This window comes from Drosophila sulfurigaster, chromosome X (assembly GCF_023558435.1).
Source record: "Drosophila sulfurigaster albostrigata strain 15112-1811.04 chromosome X, ASM2355843v2, whole genome shotgun sequence".
NCBI lineage: Eukaryota > Metazoa > Arthropoda > Insecta > Diptera > Drosophilidae > Drosophila > Drosophila sulfurigaster.
The window spans coordinates 7893284-7913461 of record NC_084885.1 but is presented as its reverse complement, the minus strand read 5'-3'; the positions used below and the strand labels follow the sequence as shown (position 1 = coordinate 7913461).

At 35.5% G+C, this 20178-nt stretch overlaps 1 protein-coding gene across 1 annotated transcript in view; it reads right to left on the bottom strand.

The window, feature by feature from the left end:
* Positions 1-207: 207 nt before the first annotated feature.
* LOC133848242 (activating transcription factor 3) overlaps positions 208-20178 on the bottom strand; it is a 59094-nt gene continuing 39123 nt past the window's right edge. Inside the window, exons 3-5 of the mRNA XM_062283732.1 lie at positions 11748-12791; positions 11581-11670; positions 208-5319 (exon numbers count right to left, since the gene is read on the bottom strand). Of these exons, the coding sequence (XP_062139716.1) occupies positions 3631-5319; positions 11581-11670; positions 11748-11963 (1995 nt within the window). The 5' untranslated portion in view covers positions 11964-12791 and the 3' untranslated portion in view covers positions 208-3630. The remainder of the gene's footprint in view (positions 5320-11580; positions 11671-11747; positions 12792-20178) is intronic.

Here is a 20178-nt window from a genome sequence, read left to right as displayed (position 1 = left end):
GTGAGTTGAATTTAAGTTATAGCGGCAAACTGAAAACGCAAATATTAATTTGCATATATTTTTGCACTTGTCAAAAATATATAAATAATACTTTTGATGCCATTTGTAAATGGATAATTTGAAATTTCGTTTCGGTTCATAGATTTCTTTACTTCATTTTTTTTTTTAGCACAGTTTATGGGAGTTTTTCTCTTTTAGTTGTTGTCGTTGTTGTTTGTTTGTTTTGTTGTCATCATCATTTATGTTTTTAATTTCGTTTTCGGGCAATTGTAGTTATAATTAATACACATACACATATCATATCATAAATATTTTTGTAAAGAACAATGTATATACTATACGATTGCGATACAGTGAAATTTTCGATTTTTTGTATCGACTATTTTTTATTTATTTATTTTTTTTTTAGTGCGTCCTTTTTGTGTCTGCAGCTGAAGATTTGCTGATTTTGTTTTTTGTTATACATTTAACAATATTTATGCATATATATTTATTAACATTGTACAGGTACTTCGTAGCGCATTTTGTTGCAACAATGTTGTTGTTGTTCTTGTTGTGATTGATGATATTATCGTTATCGATATCGATATCTGTATCGGTATTGTTGTTGACCAGGATTGTAAAAACTAAAACTAAGAGCTAAATGAGAGAGTCGAATGAAGTTACAAAAAGTAAAGTGAGAGAGAGAGAGAGATGACAGATGCGCCACTACTAGTCAAAACTGAATGAGAGAGCGAGAGAAACGGATAGACAGACTGAGAACAGGGGGACAGAATATATAGATATATATAGGGGAATATTGGGAGTGGAAGAGAGATGCAGCATGATCTATTTATAATCTAGACTTATTCAACTGATTTTTCTTTTTTCGCTTTCATTGTTTTCGATCAAGCAAAAGTTCAGCTGCAGACACAGAGAACGCATATACCCGAGCTTAGCTAGGTAGCTAGGGTATAACAAATATGTTTTGTATGTATGCATATGTGAGAGGTATTCTTTATTATAATAAATATGTTTCTTTTTCTTTTTCATTTCAATTTTTGTTTTGTTTTGTTTTTGTAGCCAAATTTTGCACTAGAACGTTTTTTTTTTGTTTTGTTGTTTAAGGAATTAACATTGATTACAATTTAACATTTATGTGTTTATTTTCATTTTGTAATTTGTAATTTTGTTTTTCTTGAATTTGAAGAAATGATAAACAAATACACACAAAATATTTGACCTGAGTTCAATTCATTTTCTTTTTCATTTTTTTTTGTTTTTCGTTTCGTTTCTTGGAAGCTGAAGTAATAATATCATATATATCAGGCAGCAGAGGGTATCTGGGTATATATATTTATATAGAGTAGAGAGGGCAGAGGGCATACTATATAGTATTTTTTTTTTAATATTTACAACAATTTCAATGAACTCTGAAGTTTTTCTTTTTCGTTTTTTTTTTGTTTTTGCTTTCTAAAACAATTAACAAATTGTACACAGACAGACGACAAAACCTTTTAGAGAGCCGATCAAGGATCGTAATTTGTAGAGAATAGCTATCATTATTATTATTATTATTATTTATAGTGTATGGTAGACATGTACAACTACAAAGCCGTGCTCACTAAATGCTACATGTATAAGTATTTATTTATTATGAATATCATACATACATCTTTATGTGTTGTACAATATATGTATATATAAATAGTTGCTTTGTAAATATTTTAATCTTTAGTACAAATCGAGGCAATTTTTATTCTGTTACAAAAATAAGAAAACAAACAAATATTTTATCCTTTGTTAAAGGGGCAACTAAAAGGGAAAATACAATATGGAAAAGCACTTTTTTACGATCTCTTTCAGTTAATTGTTTTTTTTTTTAGGCCACTTTTTGGTGTTCACAGCTGTTATATATTTGTTGTTGTTGTTGTTCTTGTACACACATCGGTATATATATATATATTTATATATATGTATAGTATATATAGAGTTATCTTGAATTCTGTCCAAATATTTTGCTCAAGCGATAAAACACACATACACAAATATTTTTCATTGTTTTTTTTTTTTTTTTTGTAAGTATTTTTTGTTCTTTAAATTTAATAAGGCGAATTGTTTTTGTTTTTATGTTTTTTTTTTGTATATGGTCAATTTTGTTTTGAATATATATTGTTATATATATCTATCTTTTTTATTATTTTTGTTTAAGAGCACATTCTAGTTTCGCAAAAAATGTTTAACAAACTTACAAACTAAATTGGTTTTTGTTGCTTTTCAATTTATAAATGTATACATATTAGATTTTTGTTTTGTTTTTGTTTTTGTTTTTTTTTGTTTGTTTTTAGTTATCCAGCGTGTAGGTTTTTGAAATTTTTTATTTTTAAGGCAACAGCTTTCAATGTTTCTGGTTCTTGTTCACACAAATATATATAATATAGTAAATATATAAAGACGAAATTAGACATATACATCAATTACGCATAATGTTAAGTTGTTGTTGTTTTTTTTTATCATATTTATCACTGACTAAGTTTTAGTTAAAAAAAAAAATATCAAACGTCATCATATCGCATGGTTTTTAAGCTTAAATTTCTTATTTCATCATCTTCATAATTAATAATTAGATTAATTTGCATTTTTCTTGCTTAGTTGTGTGTTTAATTTTCCTTTTTTTTTTAATAATCTCGCACAAATTGTTGTTTTTTTTTAAGTTTAACTGGGGATGGGGTTGAGGGGGGTGGGGTTTGGGGAGGGTTGTAACGAAATTAAAATTAATAATTACTGATGCGGCTGTGACTGCCAACAAATTGCCTGTTGCTCGGAATGTTATAGATACACATAAAATATCGATATACATACATACACATATATAGAGTAAGGTTACAATTTCTATATATATATCAAATTTAAGGTTATGTACAAGGTGCTTCATTACACGTCTAAAGATTAGTCAAAAAAAAAACATCGCGCAAAAAAAAAAATAAGTAATAGTATCGTATAATAATAATATATATGCATATAATTAATTCATTAAAAAATATCGAACAAAAAGTGCATTTCATTTTTAACGTTTGTGGTTTTTTTTTCAATTGTTTTTTTTGTTTTTTGTTTTGATGAGGTAGTCAAGCCACAGAGACACACACACACACACACACGCACACACATGAGCATAGACTATCGAACAATTCGAAGAGGCAAAAAGAAGAAAGAAGAAGAAAACTAAGAAATGTTGTGTAGTGTAGTGTAATGTTTTTGTTTGTATTCGAGCCAAGAGGGGAAAAGTGAAGTAAAAGGAGCTGCTGTTGTTGTTGTTGTTGTTGGAAGAACTTGGATATTTGCTTAGCTGTGTGTGTATGTGTATAGATAGATGTTTCAAATAGCTGATCGATAGCTGCTCGTTACTCACACACTCACACTCAAACACACACACACACACATACACTTTTTGTGCTCTGCCTAGCACCAATAGTCCACATTAGCCCAATTTGCATCATCCTCCACCTCTCGCTGTTGCTCGCGTTGTTCAACATGTTGCTGATCGTCTAGTTGTTGCTGCTGTTGCTGCTGATGCTGCTGTTGATCGAAGATCAGCAACAGTTCGTGATCGTTAAAGCGTTGCTGTTGTTGATGTTGATGTTGGGCCCGATCTCACGCCAGGCAACCGCCATTTGTGATAAACGCCGCTGCACCCGTATCCAGATCAACAAAATCGGCTGCATCATCGTTGAGATGCGACAACAGATCGTTCGTATAGCAACTGTTTTTCATCAACAGCAATTGATCCTCCTCGTAGCACGGCGTCATAATGCCACCAATGATGCCGCCACCAACGCCGCCGATGGCACCGATGCCGGTGTGTGGCAAACCGTTGTGAAAGTCCAACAGATGATTGTTGTTGTTGTTGCAGCTGCTGTTGTTGCTGTGATTGCTGCCGCTGTGCACCGCCAAGCTGGCCACACTGGTCATGTTGTTCAAGCTACTCGGATGCACGCTCACCGCATGCTTCGTATCGGGGAATCCCTCGCTCGGCTCGAACAAAAAGCGTTCGGCACTCAAGGCGGTGGTGTAGGGACTCTGTGAGTCGACCAATTCGTTTTTCACAAATTCGATGGCGCTGCTGGTGGGCGTGGTTGCTGGCGGCGGTATCACAACAACATTCGACGTCGAAGAGCTGACAATGTTGCCATTGCTGCTGCCGTTGTTGTTGTTGTTATTGTTGTTGTGATTGTTATTGCTGCCGTTGTTGTTGTTGTTGCTATTGTTGTTACTGTTGTTGCTGCTGCTATTGCTGTTGCGACTGCTGTTGGTGTTGGTGGGCGTGGTTATGGCTATGGAGAGGCCCAAACCCAAGCTAAGTCCCTCACAATTCGGCACATAATCCGACACCTGTTGACTAACCACCAAATTGCTATTGTTATTGTTGTTGTTGTTGCTGCTGTTGTCGGTATTGCTGTTGCTGCTGGCGGGATTCATGGTCGACTGTTGCTGCTGTGGCAGACAAAGCGCCTCTTGGGTGGGCGAACTCAAGTAGCCAGCATGCTCGAATTCCTGCGGACTCGGCGATGGCTTGCAATAGCCATTCGGCAACTGTTGCTGCTGCAGCTGATGATGTTGCTGCTGCTGCTGCTGCTGTTGGGCGGCGGCAACAGCTGCTGCCATTGCTGCTGGCGACTTGGAGCCAAACTTGAACGTCGACATGGATGGTATGCTCTGCATATGTTGTTGTTGTTGCTGCTGCTGCAGATGTTGCTGCTGCTGTTGTTGTTGGTGGGAGGTTGGCGTATTGGCCGCACTGCTCGTTCCTGTTGCCTCGCTGCTGCTGCTGCTGTTGCCACCGTTGCCATTGCCATTGCCTACGCCATCCAGCTCCAACTCAGGCAAATACTTGTATGCCGGCGATTGCAGCAACTTCGATGGCAACTGGCAACCACCGCGTTTCACACAGCTCGGCGCATGCGCTTGCAACATCTCGAGCAGACGTCGACGATCGGTTTCGAGGGTGCGCACTTGATTCTTAAGCTCCACATTTTGTGTGTCCAGCACTTCGGATTCTTTGATCAGGTTCTGTGTGCGTTCGCGTTTCTTCATGCGGCATTTGGTGGCAGCGATTTTGTTGCGTTCACGGCGACGTCGGCGACGATCCTCGTCCTCGGGCGTCAGTCCTTTGGGGGCGGATTTCGTTTCGCTATCCTCATCGCTGGACTCTTCGCAATCCTCGTCGCGACGCGAACACTTTGAGTTGGGCTGCTCCGAGCCGGAGCTTGAGTCGCAGGTGGACAACTTGCGTTTGCTCTGTATGGACAGTTTGAGGCCGGCTTTGATCAGCTGCGAACAGGTCTGAAAACAAACCAAAGAGAGAGAGAGAGAGAGAGAACATGAGTTGATTAGTTAACGTCCTTCGGCAAGCAATAATAACAACGACACACAAAAGTTGTTTGTCACCAATAGCCAAATTGGTGGCCAAAAAGCCCGTCCAAAGAAGGCATGACAATTGCATAAGACGCCACTGTAGACAAAGAGAGAGAGATAGATAGAGACGTGTGTGTGTGTTCAGCTGACATTTTGCAGTTGACCCATTTGCCGAAAAGAACTTGCGCCAAGTTCAACGAGATCTCGCGCTCCACTCTTCAGGTAGTTGATGTTGATGATGAATCAACAACAAAACACTCGACAACAAAACAGAAACAGAAACAGAAACAACTCGACAACTTGAACTCAAAACTCATCGTTCACATTCCTGTGCCACACTTCAGAAATGGTTTTCAGGGCAAGGTCCCCAAAATCAACAACAACAAAATTCTACTCAGATTGTCAGCTGCGATTCGCTGTAAATTGGAATTATAACTTCTGAGATTTGCCAACTTTAGCTTGAACTTCAATTTAGGGCTGGGTTGGTTTTTTTTTTTTTTTTTTTGGGGCCTACCTTTATCAGCAGCAGCGGCATTTGTCGGGGTTTCGCTTTGTGACTTGAGCGCGCGCATAAATTTTCAAAATATTAAAGTGAAAAGATTGAAATCTGTGGCACGCCCAGGACAATGCAAAAACTGACAAACTGCAAAATAAAATACAAAATAAACAAAATACGAAAATAAACTGAAAACTGAATAACAACAACAAGGCCACAACAGGTTGCAACAATAAAGACGATCGACCCACTCACCGAGCTTGCAACTCGTTGACGTCCTGAAAGAAGCAGTTGAGAGGTGGGTGGGCAGCGCCTGTCAGCGCCTTTTATGGAGAAGAGTTCGCAGACAACACAGAGACTAAAGACGACTAAAGACTAAAGACAACAGATGGTCATCACGTCGTCACGTTGTCAACTTTCATTTCAACGCAAAGGGCTGTGTAACGAGTGCATTGAGTGCATGCTGCAGAGTGTTGAAAGCATGCGGCAATTGGAAGTTGAAAGCGACAGCGAATCATTTAAATAAGTAGCACAAATGCACAAGTTGAGCAAAGAATGAGATGCTTTATAACCGCTAACTATAGGAGACCAGCGGAATGTATGTAAGAGGCAGAGTTGCTATGGTATATTTTGAAAGTTACAGTGTATCGATATACCAAACATAGCATTTGGTATATTTTAGTATATTATTTTGGTATGTCTTAGTTACTTTGGCCGACAATCTGCCATATTTTGCGCTCTATGGTATAATTTGAATGTTGCAGTATATCGATATACCAACTATAACATTTGGTATATTTAAGTATGTACATTTGGCATGTCTTAGATGCTTTGTTTGACAATTTGGCATATTTTGTACGCTATGGTATATTTTGAATGTTATAGTATATTGATATACTAAATTTAGCATATGGTATATTTAAGTAAATTCATTTGGTATATGTGTTAGATGCTTTGGTTGACAATTTGACATATTTTGTACGCTATGGTATATTTTGAATATTATAGTATATTGATATACTAAATTTAACATATGGTATATTGAAGTATATTCATTTGGTATATGTGTTAGATGCTTTGGTTGACAATCTGGTATATTTCGCTATAGTATATTTTATATACCAGTATATCAATATACCAAATATGGCATTCGGTATAATTTCAATATTAATTTGAATACTACTTGAGTGCTACAATCAAGCTCAAATTGCAGATCAAATAAAACTATGTAATTTATAAAAGTTATTGCCATTAAATCGCTATTAAAATGCCTCTATGCAAATTGAGTTGAAATTAAAACAGAACTAAACCAAAAATGGGGTCAATGCTTAAGTCGTTGAACTGCCATAGCAACAAAAAGTCAACGAAAAAAGAAAGCGAAAAAAAAACAAACAAAAATGTATGCACATTGAATTGAATTGAAGACGAGATTGAAACGCTGATTGAAACAGACGGATCAGAAGTCAGACATAAGCATAGTAAGTAAATTGCAGACTTGTTGAAAAAACAACACAACATGAAGATGGTAATTGAGGCAAAGCTTGCTGCTGCCTGCCTGCAACATGTTGAAGAGTCGGTAGCTGAAACTGAAGCTCAATGAGAGCTCATTGAAGTGACTCGACTCTCAACATACGCAAACATTAAATATCTCAGTCTGCCCATCATCATCATCATCATGAACATTGTCATTATCATTATCATCTTCATCATTTTTTTTTGCGCTTTTGTTTTTGTTTTTATTTTGTGTTGTCTGCTCGAGAAATTGTTCGAATGCCACTGTCGAATAGCTGCCCAGCCCCTGAACGCGCCCTTCTTGATTTCACAGTTTTGTTTTTTTTTTGGTGTTTTTAGTTGATTTTTTTTTGTTGGGGGATTGCTCCAACAGTGCATTGTTTCATTTTAAATTTTAGGCACGCTGCCTTTTTTATTTATTGACCCAAAAAGCAGATAAATAAATTTTCAGTGAGGGAGAGAAAAAGCACCACGCATAATCATAATAATCGCATGCGCCAACGAATCGACTTGAGACTTGAATTCGAATATATTCGACCGACCGACCATATGGTCAAAAAAGCACACACACAAAAATTGCGTTGCCTTCAACTCGTAGACTTCTACTTGTTTTCAATTTTCAATACATTTCAGTGTCAGTTTCAGTTTCAGTTTCGATTTGTTTGTTGTTGCTGTGCAACTCTCAGTCTGATTTTTAAATCGACCAGGAAGCAAGACAAATTTGGGTTGCATTGGGTGAGGGAATCTCCCATAAATTATGCTTATATCAAATGCGAAGCAAGCAAAGATATGTGTGGAAAGAACGCGAAAGATTTGCTGCTATAGAAATGAGATAAAAGAGATAAAAATCGCAGCTAATCAGTTAAGATAAGATAATACAATGAAATTGGCTAAAAGGTGAATTTATTGCGAAAGAGATGTGAAAACTACAGTTTAGATAACATCAAGAACTAAGGCTAGAATAATCGGGAAATGGGAATATTAAAGAAAAGACTAGAATAGAATAAAAGAGAAAATCTAATATTCAGATTTTTGTAAAGTATTTTTTGAAGCATGAAAAATAATTGCAAAAAGCGAAGCCACACTTTATCATTGAGAACGCGATCTTGAACTTGGATAAATACGTTTTTGATGAAGTTGAAGTTCTTGCAAGTTGAGTCACCAAAAAGTCAAGGGAGATTCACAGTAATCTCAACACATCGAGTAAAGAGTTTAGAAAGCGTTTGAGTTATGCTGATGCAAAGTTAAAGATAAAGATGCTATGCGAGTGAACTACCCACTTGAGTGTTTCCAAGTGTACGAGTTCAGTATGCAAATAAACAACAGCAACAACAACAACAATGAAAACAACAACAGCGATAACAGCGACAACAAATTGGCCAAACAATTTGAGATATGAATGTATTGCAAGCCTTTCTTTGCACTTTGCTTTTGTTGCAATTCGCGTTGACAACACACTCGACTGTAGCTGTTTCTATAGAGCACATATATACTTATGCATATACATACATATTCAAATGTGTGTGTAATGAGTGTGCGTGTGTGTATGTGTAATGTTTGCTGAGCAGCGCCCAAAAGTCAAATTTCACACGAATCGTCTCGCAAATTTGCATCTTTTTATTTGGCACCGCATTTTGTTTGTTCGCTCGTTTGCCACATTTCTCGATATCTACCCAAAAAAAAAAGTACCACAAATGGGGTATGCCCGACTAGTGCTGCGACAACTGTGTTACACTGCGTATACTTAATATCCCTGATAATCTAATATAGTAATAATATTTTTTACACTCTATGGTATATTTTACACTCTGTGGTAAATTTTTGATTCGAGTACTGTATCAATATACTTAAAATAACCTTCGGTATATTTTTAGTATTTTTGCTGTATATTAATTTGGTATATTTTAGAATTAATACAGCACTATTTTGATTCTATGCAAAGTAAGTAAGTAAAATTAAAGTAACTAGCGGGTATCTCTTAGTCGAGTGTGCTCGACTTCTTCCTTTTTTTACAGGTTATTTTTGTGAGCATTACTTTGGAATCTTATTTTTACTTTTGCCTTGCTCCAACTTCATCAATATTTGCCATTTTTATAATTTGCTCTGCGTTTTTCCGTTCTCTCTGCATTTTGCATGCAAAATGAATTTATATTTTTTTCCTTAAACATTTGTGCAAATATTTGCGCAAAGCAAATAAATGAATGTGGAGAAAAACAAGCACACACACATAGTATAATGCAATAAAAACTTCCTTCATGCTAAGCAAATGCTTTTTTTGCAACAAAATTATAAATTTTGTGCGAATATTTTGGGAGGAAAATGTTGTTTCAAATTTATGTGAAATTTGTTAGAAAACAAATTGAAAAGTGTTGGACTGTCGGGCAATTAAAACGTTCAATGCGGCCGCTCAATGCCCATAAATTCGTTTTGTAGTAATAATCATAAATCAGACACACACACATACGTTCACACGCACACCTACAGCTGGCAATTAGTGCAGCAGATTCATATGTGTATCGCAAATTGTATCTGTTGGATGCGTTTGCCGCCTGGAGCTAGTCGCATTGGCATTTAATTGCACCGCGTGGCAAATGTTATTCATATGCATTAATCGCACTTCCCCCCGCACCTGTCTCATAGATACTCTGCTACGTGCCTCATTAAGGCCAATGTCAGTCAAGTGATGCTTTTGTACAGATGCATTTGCATAGCTATAGCGAGAGATACTTTATTCAATTTCTGTTGAAGTGAAATCAATTCTCGCTGCGTTTGAGTTTTGCAATTGAAGCGTCAACAGCACAGCACAGCACAGCAGAGAAAAACGCCCACGAAATAGCGTCAAAGCCAAAGCCAAACCAAAGCCAAAAGCCTGACCCAACATTGGATATTGTGGAGGCGTTAGAATTGTGGCGGATGCCAATGGCCAATGGCCGGGGTACTGTTAGTTTGGCGACAGAGGGCGACAAAGCGACAACTCAGAGCGAGAGAGCGAGCAAGAGAGAGTGCGAGAGAGGGACGGACAATTGCGTGGGCAGCGAATGTGCACATCGCTGTCGCTTTGGGGGCGCTGCGTTGGCGTCAACATGCAACTGGACGTCGCCAAAAAAAATAATACAAAAAGCAAAGCAACAACAATCGACGTCAGAGTCGCGAGTCATCGCGCTGCAGCGATTGTCAATTTCAATTGAAAGCGAAAACTGTGCTGTAAGCACAAAAAAAATTCATTTCACAGAGGAGCATTGATAGTTGACATAATAATCAGAAAAGGCATCGAAAGAAAGCTGAGCTTAAGAATGCAGCACGATTGAAAGTGAAATTGTAGCGGCTGTTCAATTGAAATACGTTTTTTTTTTGCTTAATTGGAGTTTAGTTAATTACAAATTGAAAAGTAAAACTCTGCTGTATTATTCTTAAAATGTACCAAATGAATATACCAAAAAGTACTACTGCGGTTATATTCCTTAAAATATACCGTAAAAAATTTACTTATATACCAACCACTATTTTTGGCAGCGGTATTATTCATAAAATATACCGAAAAATATACTTATATACCAACCACTATTTTTGACAGCGGTATTGTTCTTAAAATATACCGAAAAATATGCTTATATACCAACCACTATTTTTGACAGCGGTATTGTTCTTAAAATATACCGAATTAATATACTGAAAAACTACTAAAATGCGTTCAAGTCAATTTTTGGTATATCGATATACTAGTACTACATACTAAATACAGAATACAAAATATACCACATAAAATATACCCTATCCAAACAACTCAACAAGAAAAGTGTCGAGTGTAAAGTTTAATTTCAGCATATAGCGTAAAATAGTCCAAAGTATTTTGTTTGTTGTAAAATTGGATTTTAAATTGAATTTCACTTTCAATTGAAATTTAAATGCAGCTAAGAAACAGCAAATTAATTTCTAAATTCTTTTACGCCACTCAAACGCTTGTTAACAATAAAAAAGCCACTTTAGTTAATTGATTGCTAGCTGGCTGCAATTTCAAGTTTTCAACTTTGAAAGGTGTTTTATTTCGCCAGCTGTTGAAAGTTGCAATTTGAACAGTTTTCAAGAATAGAAATTTGCGATTGAAGTGAAGAAATCGAATGCTGACGAATGTTTAATTACTTTAAATGTGGAAGTTTTGAATTTATGAACCGCCCATTTACCTGTTGCACACTGGGCGTGGTCGCTGTGCCCGCTGGCGAATCGAGCGGCGAAGCCGAGCAACTGGAATGACTGCTGTCCTGCGAATGCGACTGAAAGGACAATGAAAAACAAAGAAAATGAATCTTTAATTGAAGATATAAAAAAGAAAAGAAAATCTAGAATTTACCTGTCCATTGGGATTGCCGCAAAAGTTGCGTATGGTGACAAGGGGCGTGGAGGCGGCACTGCAACTGTTTGAGGCATTGAAATTGAAATTGTCGAGCGGATTTGTCATGGCGATCACCGAATTTAATATCTCTGGCGTCTTCGGTGTATGGGCGCCCAAGCAATTGCTGCCCTCGATGCTGAGCAACGATGTTGCCGGTATGTTTGAGTTGAACATTTTGATTTTGATTGCTGCCTCTTTTTAGTTGTTTGTTGTTGGAAAGGTTTCTTTTGCTTGTTTTGTTTTACTTATAAATTGGACTTTTTGCAGGCGTCGAAAAACACACACGAAACAATAATATTAAAAAAAAGGAAAACAAAAACGAAACAAAAATGAATAGCACGATAGATTTTTCTTTTTTTGTTTTTAACTTTTAGTTTTGTTTTTTTTTTTTAATTTATATTTTATTTTGTTATGTTGTAAATCACAGTTGAAGGCCTACGCGTTGCATTTGTTGGACTGCTTTTAGTTAATTAATTTTTATTTTATATTTTTATGTTTGTTTTTGAATTGTTGTATATGCGCTTTGTATAAATATATATGTATATATATATATAAGTATATAAATTGTTTTTTTTATTATTTATTATTTATGTTTTTGGACACTCGCGTCTTCTTCTACTTGTTGTTGTTTATTTTTTTTTGTTGGTTGTTGTCTCTCTCGGTTATCACAAATTGTTGTTAATAAAACTTTGACTGCTTGTGGAAATTTGTTGTTGTTTTTCTTCTCAACTTTGTTTAGCTGGCTTTTGATTGTTGTTGTTTTGTCAATATTGTTTTTGTTGTTGTTGTTTTTATTGTTGTTGTTATTGTCGCTGCCGCTGCTGCCGTTGCCGCTGCGTCGCGACGCGGTTCCATCGGCGCTTCCAGCGTGTGTTGCTCACAGCGTTGAATTCGACTGAATGTTTTGGCCACCGGCACCGGTCGACATCCACATCCACATCAACAACGACATCCGAGACATTAACGACGACAACGACGACGACGACGAACCGCACGCTTGCTCTACAAGTGAGAGAGAGAACGGGAGAGAGAGAGAGAGAGAGAGAGAGAGCGAATTAGTGAATGAGTACGTGTGTGCATGAGAATACAAGTCAAGTTGCGAGCGCAAATAGCCATAAAATAAAAGCAAGTCAAAAAAAAAAACACGTTGTCAATAGAGTCACCGACAGTCAGATACCCTGTAGGGGCAGCTTATCAAATGCTTAAGTTAGAAATACCCTGTATTAAGTTCGGTCACCTAACAACAGTAGAAAATTTTAAAAATACTTTAAAACTCTTAAAGAAAATTAAAAAAAAATAAATTAAATTGGCCCTCAATTTATTCAATAGCAATAATTCATAAATAAGAGTCAAAAATAAATTTAAAAACTACTTAAAACCTCTTTAAAAAAAAATTAAAATATTTTTATGTTTAGCTATAAACAATAATTCATATAAATTGAACTATGTACATAAAGGAATTATTAATAAATTTAAAAATACTTTAAACCTTAAAAAAAAGCAAAAAAAAAATATATTATTTTAAACTTGAATTCATAAATATTTATTTATATAAAAGAGTCATGAATAATTAATTATATGCAGACTGAATTAATTCTTGGCTGCAAACAATAATTAATCAAAAATTTAATTATTTTATAAATTCGAATTCATGCTTTATAAAAACTAAAATAATTAATTATATGAGCAACATTCTTTAAAAATATTTTTACACAAATTTTTATTGCGCGTATATTTTATCGATGCCATATAAAAAATATACATATATCATAAATTATATCATTTTTATATACTAATAAAATCTATGAAACATTTTCATACTAATTTCAGTACTTCTTTTTACTCATTTCTGTATTTGCCGTATAAAAAATTTGTTAGCACTTTTCCTACATTTTTAAAATGTTCTCTGCGCTTCTTCTTACAATTGTTCTTTAGTTGTGCATACCCCACGCAAGCACTTAAGTACAGAGTATGCACAGCACGAGAAAACAAAAAAACAATTAAATTATAAAATAAGCGTAAGTAAATTGATTTATGTAAGCATTGAGCAGCTGACAATCAACTGGCCGACTGACTGACTGACCAATTGCCTGACCAGCTGACTGACCCAATGTTACAAGCAAATACACACAAACACAAATACACACACACACACACATACACACTTAACACACACGTTTGTTGTGCGTAGTTAGTTAGCCAAGTTGCGGTCGATGTCTCAATTAAGAGCTTAATCGTTTAATTGAATGCAGAATGCACAAACATTTTTATTGCTGCCTTTTTTTTTGTTTTGTTTGACTGATAGCCAGAGTCTGAGGATCTACATCACAGTATGTAAATAACTCTCTGTGTGTATGTGTGTGTGTGTGTGTGTGTAACACTCTCCATGGGTGTGTGCGGTCAATCACAGTTGAAGGTGAAATGGCAATAAGTAGCTCAAGTATTCAAAGCATTTCGAGTATTGCAAAAAACATTTCAACTATTCTCGGGTCAATTAGGTCAATATGCGCGAATATTCTCGGTTCTGTAACAGAGAGAGAGAGAGAAACATTCCCTTGCCGATCATCAAGTTTTCTAATGAGCCACAAATTTCATTTTGTAATCTTTTTGCATCTTTTTTAAGCACAGTTTAGAGGGTATTTTTTTGAATGCGGGGTATATGCACTTTTGAGGACATTAGAACTGCCAACTTAATGATTTAGAGCTGCCAACTCGCATAGTCTTTCGCATGTTTTTTAAGCACAGCTTTTCACTCTGAGGTATTTTCGCTTTTGAGCACTGCCAACTTATATTTTAGAGCTGTCAAATCGTTACATAGAGTTGCCATTCCATTAAAAGCTGCACAGAGTTACCACTTGCTGAGCTGAAAACATCGTTAGCGAGTTTCTTTTTTTTTATTTGTGTGATTCCATTTTAGTTCTCAGTGCCGTGTTTTTATGACAATTTGTTGCCCTTTTTTGAGACAGTCGTGTAGACTTTTTTTTAGTTTGTATTTGTTTTTTATGGAGGCTTTTCAAGGAATTGAGTTATGTCGCCCGGTCAGAGATTAGCTAAGCGAATGCCAGTTACGTGTGAAAACCGAAATGCCAAGCAAACGAAGCAATGATAATGATGTCGAGTCGACTCGAGTTGCGAGTTGAGTTGATAGCCTAACGATAACTTGGTGTTTCCCCCCATATTATTATATATTATATAATTTCACTCAAAATGCAAATTGACAACGTTGTCAAAAAAGAACTTAAAAGCGAAACCACCCCCATGAAACGCCCGCTTTGGCAAAAAAAAAATTATAGCTATGCAATTTTTGACTATTGCCTTTTTCCCCATTTATCATTTTTTGGTTTTTTGTCAAGAATTTTTTGCGCAAATAGATACATATATGTATATAATATGTATGTATATACTGTTTGGCTGGCAAAAAGTTTTAGTGCTACTTTTATGTCTCACACACACAGCTGCAAATTGAAAGTTAGTCAAAGAAAAAACGCAAACAACGACAACAAAAAAAAAAAAAACGAAATAAAAATAAAACACGAAAATTAACAACGAAAAGCGTAAAGCTTGAGCAACAAACAAATGAAAAAAGCCAGAATAAAGAATTATGATTTATGACTTTCGCATGTTTTTCAGCAGAGCAGCAGCAGCGATAGCGGGGGGGGGGTTAGAAGGGGCAACAGAGTAGCAGCTCTTTGGGGTGTGAGGTTCAGCTTTGTTGGTTAGCTTGTAAAGCCTTTGAGGCCTCTGAAGTGGGGGCAATGCAATAGAGTGTTGCAGAGCGTATAGTGTTGCGTAATTCAGTATTTTTTAGTAAACTGTAGTATTTTGTTGTAATGTTTGATATTTTAAAGTGTAGTATTTTACGGTAAAATGCAGTTTGGCGTATTATAGTATTATAGTAAAATATACTCTTACTGCGAAATTTAGTATTTTTGTCAAGTGCAGTAAAGTATTGTATAATTTTTCTTATTTGTGTAAAATATTCTGCTTTTAAGTATTTTATAGAATAGTTCTGAGTAATTTAGTATATTTTGTGAGGCTTAGTATTTTATAGTAAAGTATTGCGAAATGTTGTTTTGTATTTTGAAGCAAAAGATGGTGTATTTCGGTATTTTATAATATAATGTGCAGTATTTTATAGTAAAATACAAACTACAGTTAAGTATTTTACTGCACAGTACTGCATAATTCAGTATTTTATACAAAGCGCAGTACTTTATGGTAAAGTATTGTGTAATGTTGATACTTTAAAGTAAAATGTAGTGCAGTTAGGTATTTAATATTATATTGGTATTTTGTAATACAATGCAGTGCAGTATTTTATAGTAAAATATACTACAGTTAGGTGTTTTACAACACAGTACTGCGTAATTTAGTATTTCATAGTAGCTGTGCTGATTGTTTTTGCAACTTTGTTCAACGAAAATCACTTTTGACATTCGCCACACAAATCTGTATTTCGCTTCTCATTTTGCCCAAATGCGGCGCATGCGTGCCACCCCACAAACCCCTCGCCGCACCCCTTGTGTTGTCCCCTGCCACCACTCCCTAGACATGTCCCCACTGACTGTGTTGAGTTGGTAGAACTTTTGAGGTCATGGGCGCATTTTGTTGTGTGTGCTGTCACTGATGTTGCTGCTGCACATTGCGCATACGCCGCATGTGACTTGCGCAAACAGATGACAATCGCTTCGCTGACGACTTCGATAGCTAATCGATAGACCCAAAAGAAGCAACAGCAGCAGCAGCAGCGACAGCTGTTGGCAAGTGGCCCAGCAGGGCATCAACAGCGACCAACTCACGGGCAACTTTTATACTTGGCTTGTCTACTCGCACTTGGCTTTTATATTTTTTTTCTCCATTTTATTTTTCTTCATTTTTTATTATTATTTTATTTGTTGGTCATTAACATTCCGAAGCGGGTTTTTGTATGCGTGTTTGTGTGTTGGCTGAATGAAGCCTTGTCGAATGAAGCTATTTGTGGCTTGGCTGGATTTATTGATTCGTTGGCATTTCTGAATTGCTCTCGAGTGTGCGCAAAATGCAAAAAGCAAAGATCACAGCATGTGAGCAGTAGTGACAATAAGTAGTGTGCACACACAACGCCGCTCTAAGGGCAGATGTCAAATGCAAGCACATGCACTCAAGGGTGCTTCATCATAAATTATCGATAAAGCTATTGATCGATTTACAATTTATGACGATTTTCAACTATAGAAACTCAAACTTACAAATTATTTTGCAATTTACTATAAGTCGATTATAATCGATTAGTAAGTTATCGATAAACTGCTGGTCGATTAAAAAGTTGTCGAATAACTGATGATCGTTAATAGAATTTCCATTATAATGTTTAACACCAAAATTTGCTTAAAATTTATTTAATTTGCCTTATCGACATGTAAATCGATATACCTATCGATCTGAACGTTTATCGATAGGCATATTTTTGCAAATTTTATGCATTCCCATGAATAAACGCAATTAATCGTGAAATTTATTACTGAATTCCAATGAATATATTGAGTGTTTGTCGATTGTTTGATAATTCAATTGACATTTCACGAACAACTCAAAAAAAAAAAAGAAGAAAAATACCGCAGTCAGTGATCAACATTAATTAGAAGCTATCGATACATACATGGAGCAAAACATTGATTTATTCAACATGCATATAGACAGCAGATTGATCCGTTCAACAATGATAAATAAGTGCCAGCTACTTAAGTGTCTTGATAAGAGACAAGTTGCTTCAATTTATTGTGTAAGATTGATCATTAGGCAAGAAACCCGTTGTTATCGATATACAGTATATAAGTATATACGATACATGCATAAATCAATATAACAGTTAAATAAATTGCTGTGAAAAACACACACACTCGCACACACGATAAATTTCAATCGATATACAATACGTATTCATGGATTTATTTGAAACAATTATCACGAAACCTGTTAGAGTACAGGCTATGAATACTGCATGAATACAGCACAGCACAGAAACACAAAAAAAAAAAAAAAAAAAAAAAAAACAGAAACTAAAAAGAGAAAAGAGAGAAGGCAAAAAAAAAAACAACGCATCAATACAATACTATATATAAATAATAAGCAATGAATCGCAAATTGCGAAATGACTCAGAAGAAGCCGCAAAATTTCGTTCAATTATTACACAAAATACGTCGAAAAAAAAAATCAGTAAAATAACAAATTAAATAAATAAATTATTGTATCTGTTGTTGGAAACAAACCGCAACGCGCAATGTGCATAAAGAAAAAAAAATGTATATCACACGAATATTGTATAATACCCATTGGAAAGAATGTGTGAATTCATATTCATATTCCCATATTTATAAAAAATTATTATTATTATTGTTATTACGATAACGAGTTGATTTGTTGTGTCTATTTCTGCAAGCGCCAGTTGGTCACTCATCATATTATATATTCATGCCATCGGAATTGGTTTCTGAATCGTGTGCAATCCCCCGAAATAAAACATTGCTCTACATATAATACACACATGCAAATGATATTTGAAAAATGTCTGTATTTAATATTTTTATCAGGCTGTCTGTGCCAATGTTGTTGCTGCTGCTGTTGCTGTTGTTAGTTGCAAGTTGTGTTTGCGGTACGTGACTCGCGCTGCACTCCACAATTCACACGAATCACGAATCACACGACAAAACGAGCGAAACATCGAGCAGCGCGAAAACAACATAAAAACAATCAAAAAGCAAAAACAGCGCACAACACAATATTGCATACTGAACGAGTGAGTGAGTGAGTGATTTATGTGGGCGTGGCACGAAACAAAAAACGTTTTACAAAACAAAAATTCCCTAAAATTCAAATTGCATTGAATATTTCTGTGGCTTCAAATTCCCAGAAATTCGAGTGCATTCAACAGATCTATATCTTTTAGAGAATATATTATTTTTTTTATTATTTCTACTTCCATTTAAAATCTTTAATCTTATACGAAATAATATATTCATTTCATTACTTATAGGGCGGAAGGGTATTATAACTTTGTGCCTGCAGGATTTTTGGTACATTCCATAATAATTATACTATTTAAGATTCCTTGTAGAAGTTATTTAAGAAATACATTTGTATGGCAAAAAAAATGCATAATATAATTGGGTCTTCGTTTCTTTGGCTGGCAATCTAATATAGTTTGCACTATATCAATATATCAAGTATAGCCTTTGGAAAATTGTAGTATTTTTGTGGTATATTTTTAGAGTGTAATATTTAAAATACTATTATCAATATATCAAAAATAGCCTTCGGTGTATTTTAATATATTTGTAGAATACGTTTTTTTACAGGCTCGGTATATTTTTGGTATATTTGTAGAATATGGTTTTATACAAAATGAGTATATACTAGGGATCTCGCTCGACTGTAGCTTTCATAATTGTTTTAATGTTGTCTTGAAATATATATTTCTGAGAAACAACACTCTAATATAATTAACAAGAATTTCTTTGTCGCTCTTTCATTGTTTGAGTAAAATCTTGTTATGTGTTATTTAACAAAACTTTAAAAATGCAAAAAGTCGTAGTGATTAAAGTTGAACAGTTTTGTGGACAAAGAAAGCATAAATATGAAAATGTTTCTTCGATTTGCTGAGGTGTTTGCAAAAGCTGAGGATGGGGAGCAACGTTGTCGTTAAATATCCGAGCATAAAGATATCCGAAAAACTTTGTTGGCCAAGTTATTAAAGCCTTTCATGGAATGGGCATACAACAAAGAAGACAATAATGAAACAATATACAAAGAGATAGAGAGAGAAGTGGAAGAGACAAAAAATACCAATCATTGGCTGCTCACATAAAAACTTTGTTAGTTTTGTGTGTGTGTGTGTGCGTTTCCCCCTTTTTGCTCTTCTTTTATTTTTTGCACTTAGGGGGGATTGGCTCATAAAAGAGAGAGAGAGAGAGAGAGAGAGCGAGCGCGAGATAGTGACTTTGTTATTGTTGTTGCTGCTCTCAGACTCGGCTTAATTAAAAGCATTTGCCAGCGCCAAACACACAGGGCACGAGCCAAAGGCAAACACAGATACAGAGCGAAGTGTATCTCTTAGATACAAAATTGCCACATTAATGGATAAGCTTCTCACACAGTCGGTCGCTTTAACCCCCGCTCCTCCCCCGTGCAGCCGATCACTATATTTTGCTGTCAGCTATTTTCTAATTAAGTGTCATTGATTCGGCGTCGTCTATCGCAGTCAGACAACTCCCCCTTCCCCTCCCCTCGCGTTCTTCTCCATCCCTGGCTGTTTTTCATCCCCCTGCGTGTGTGCAGCTTTCGCCGAAAGCGCTGCAAAATTTACACTTTAATTAAGCATTTAGATAATGTATCTGCCTTTGATTAGCTGCA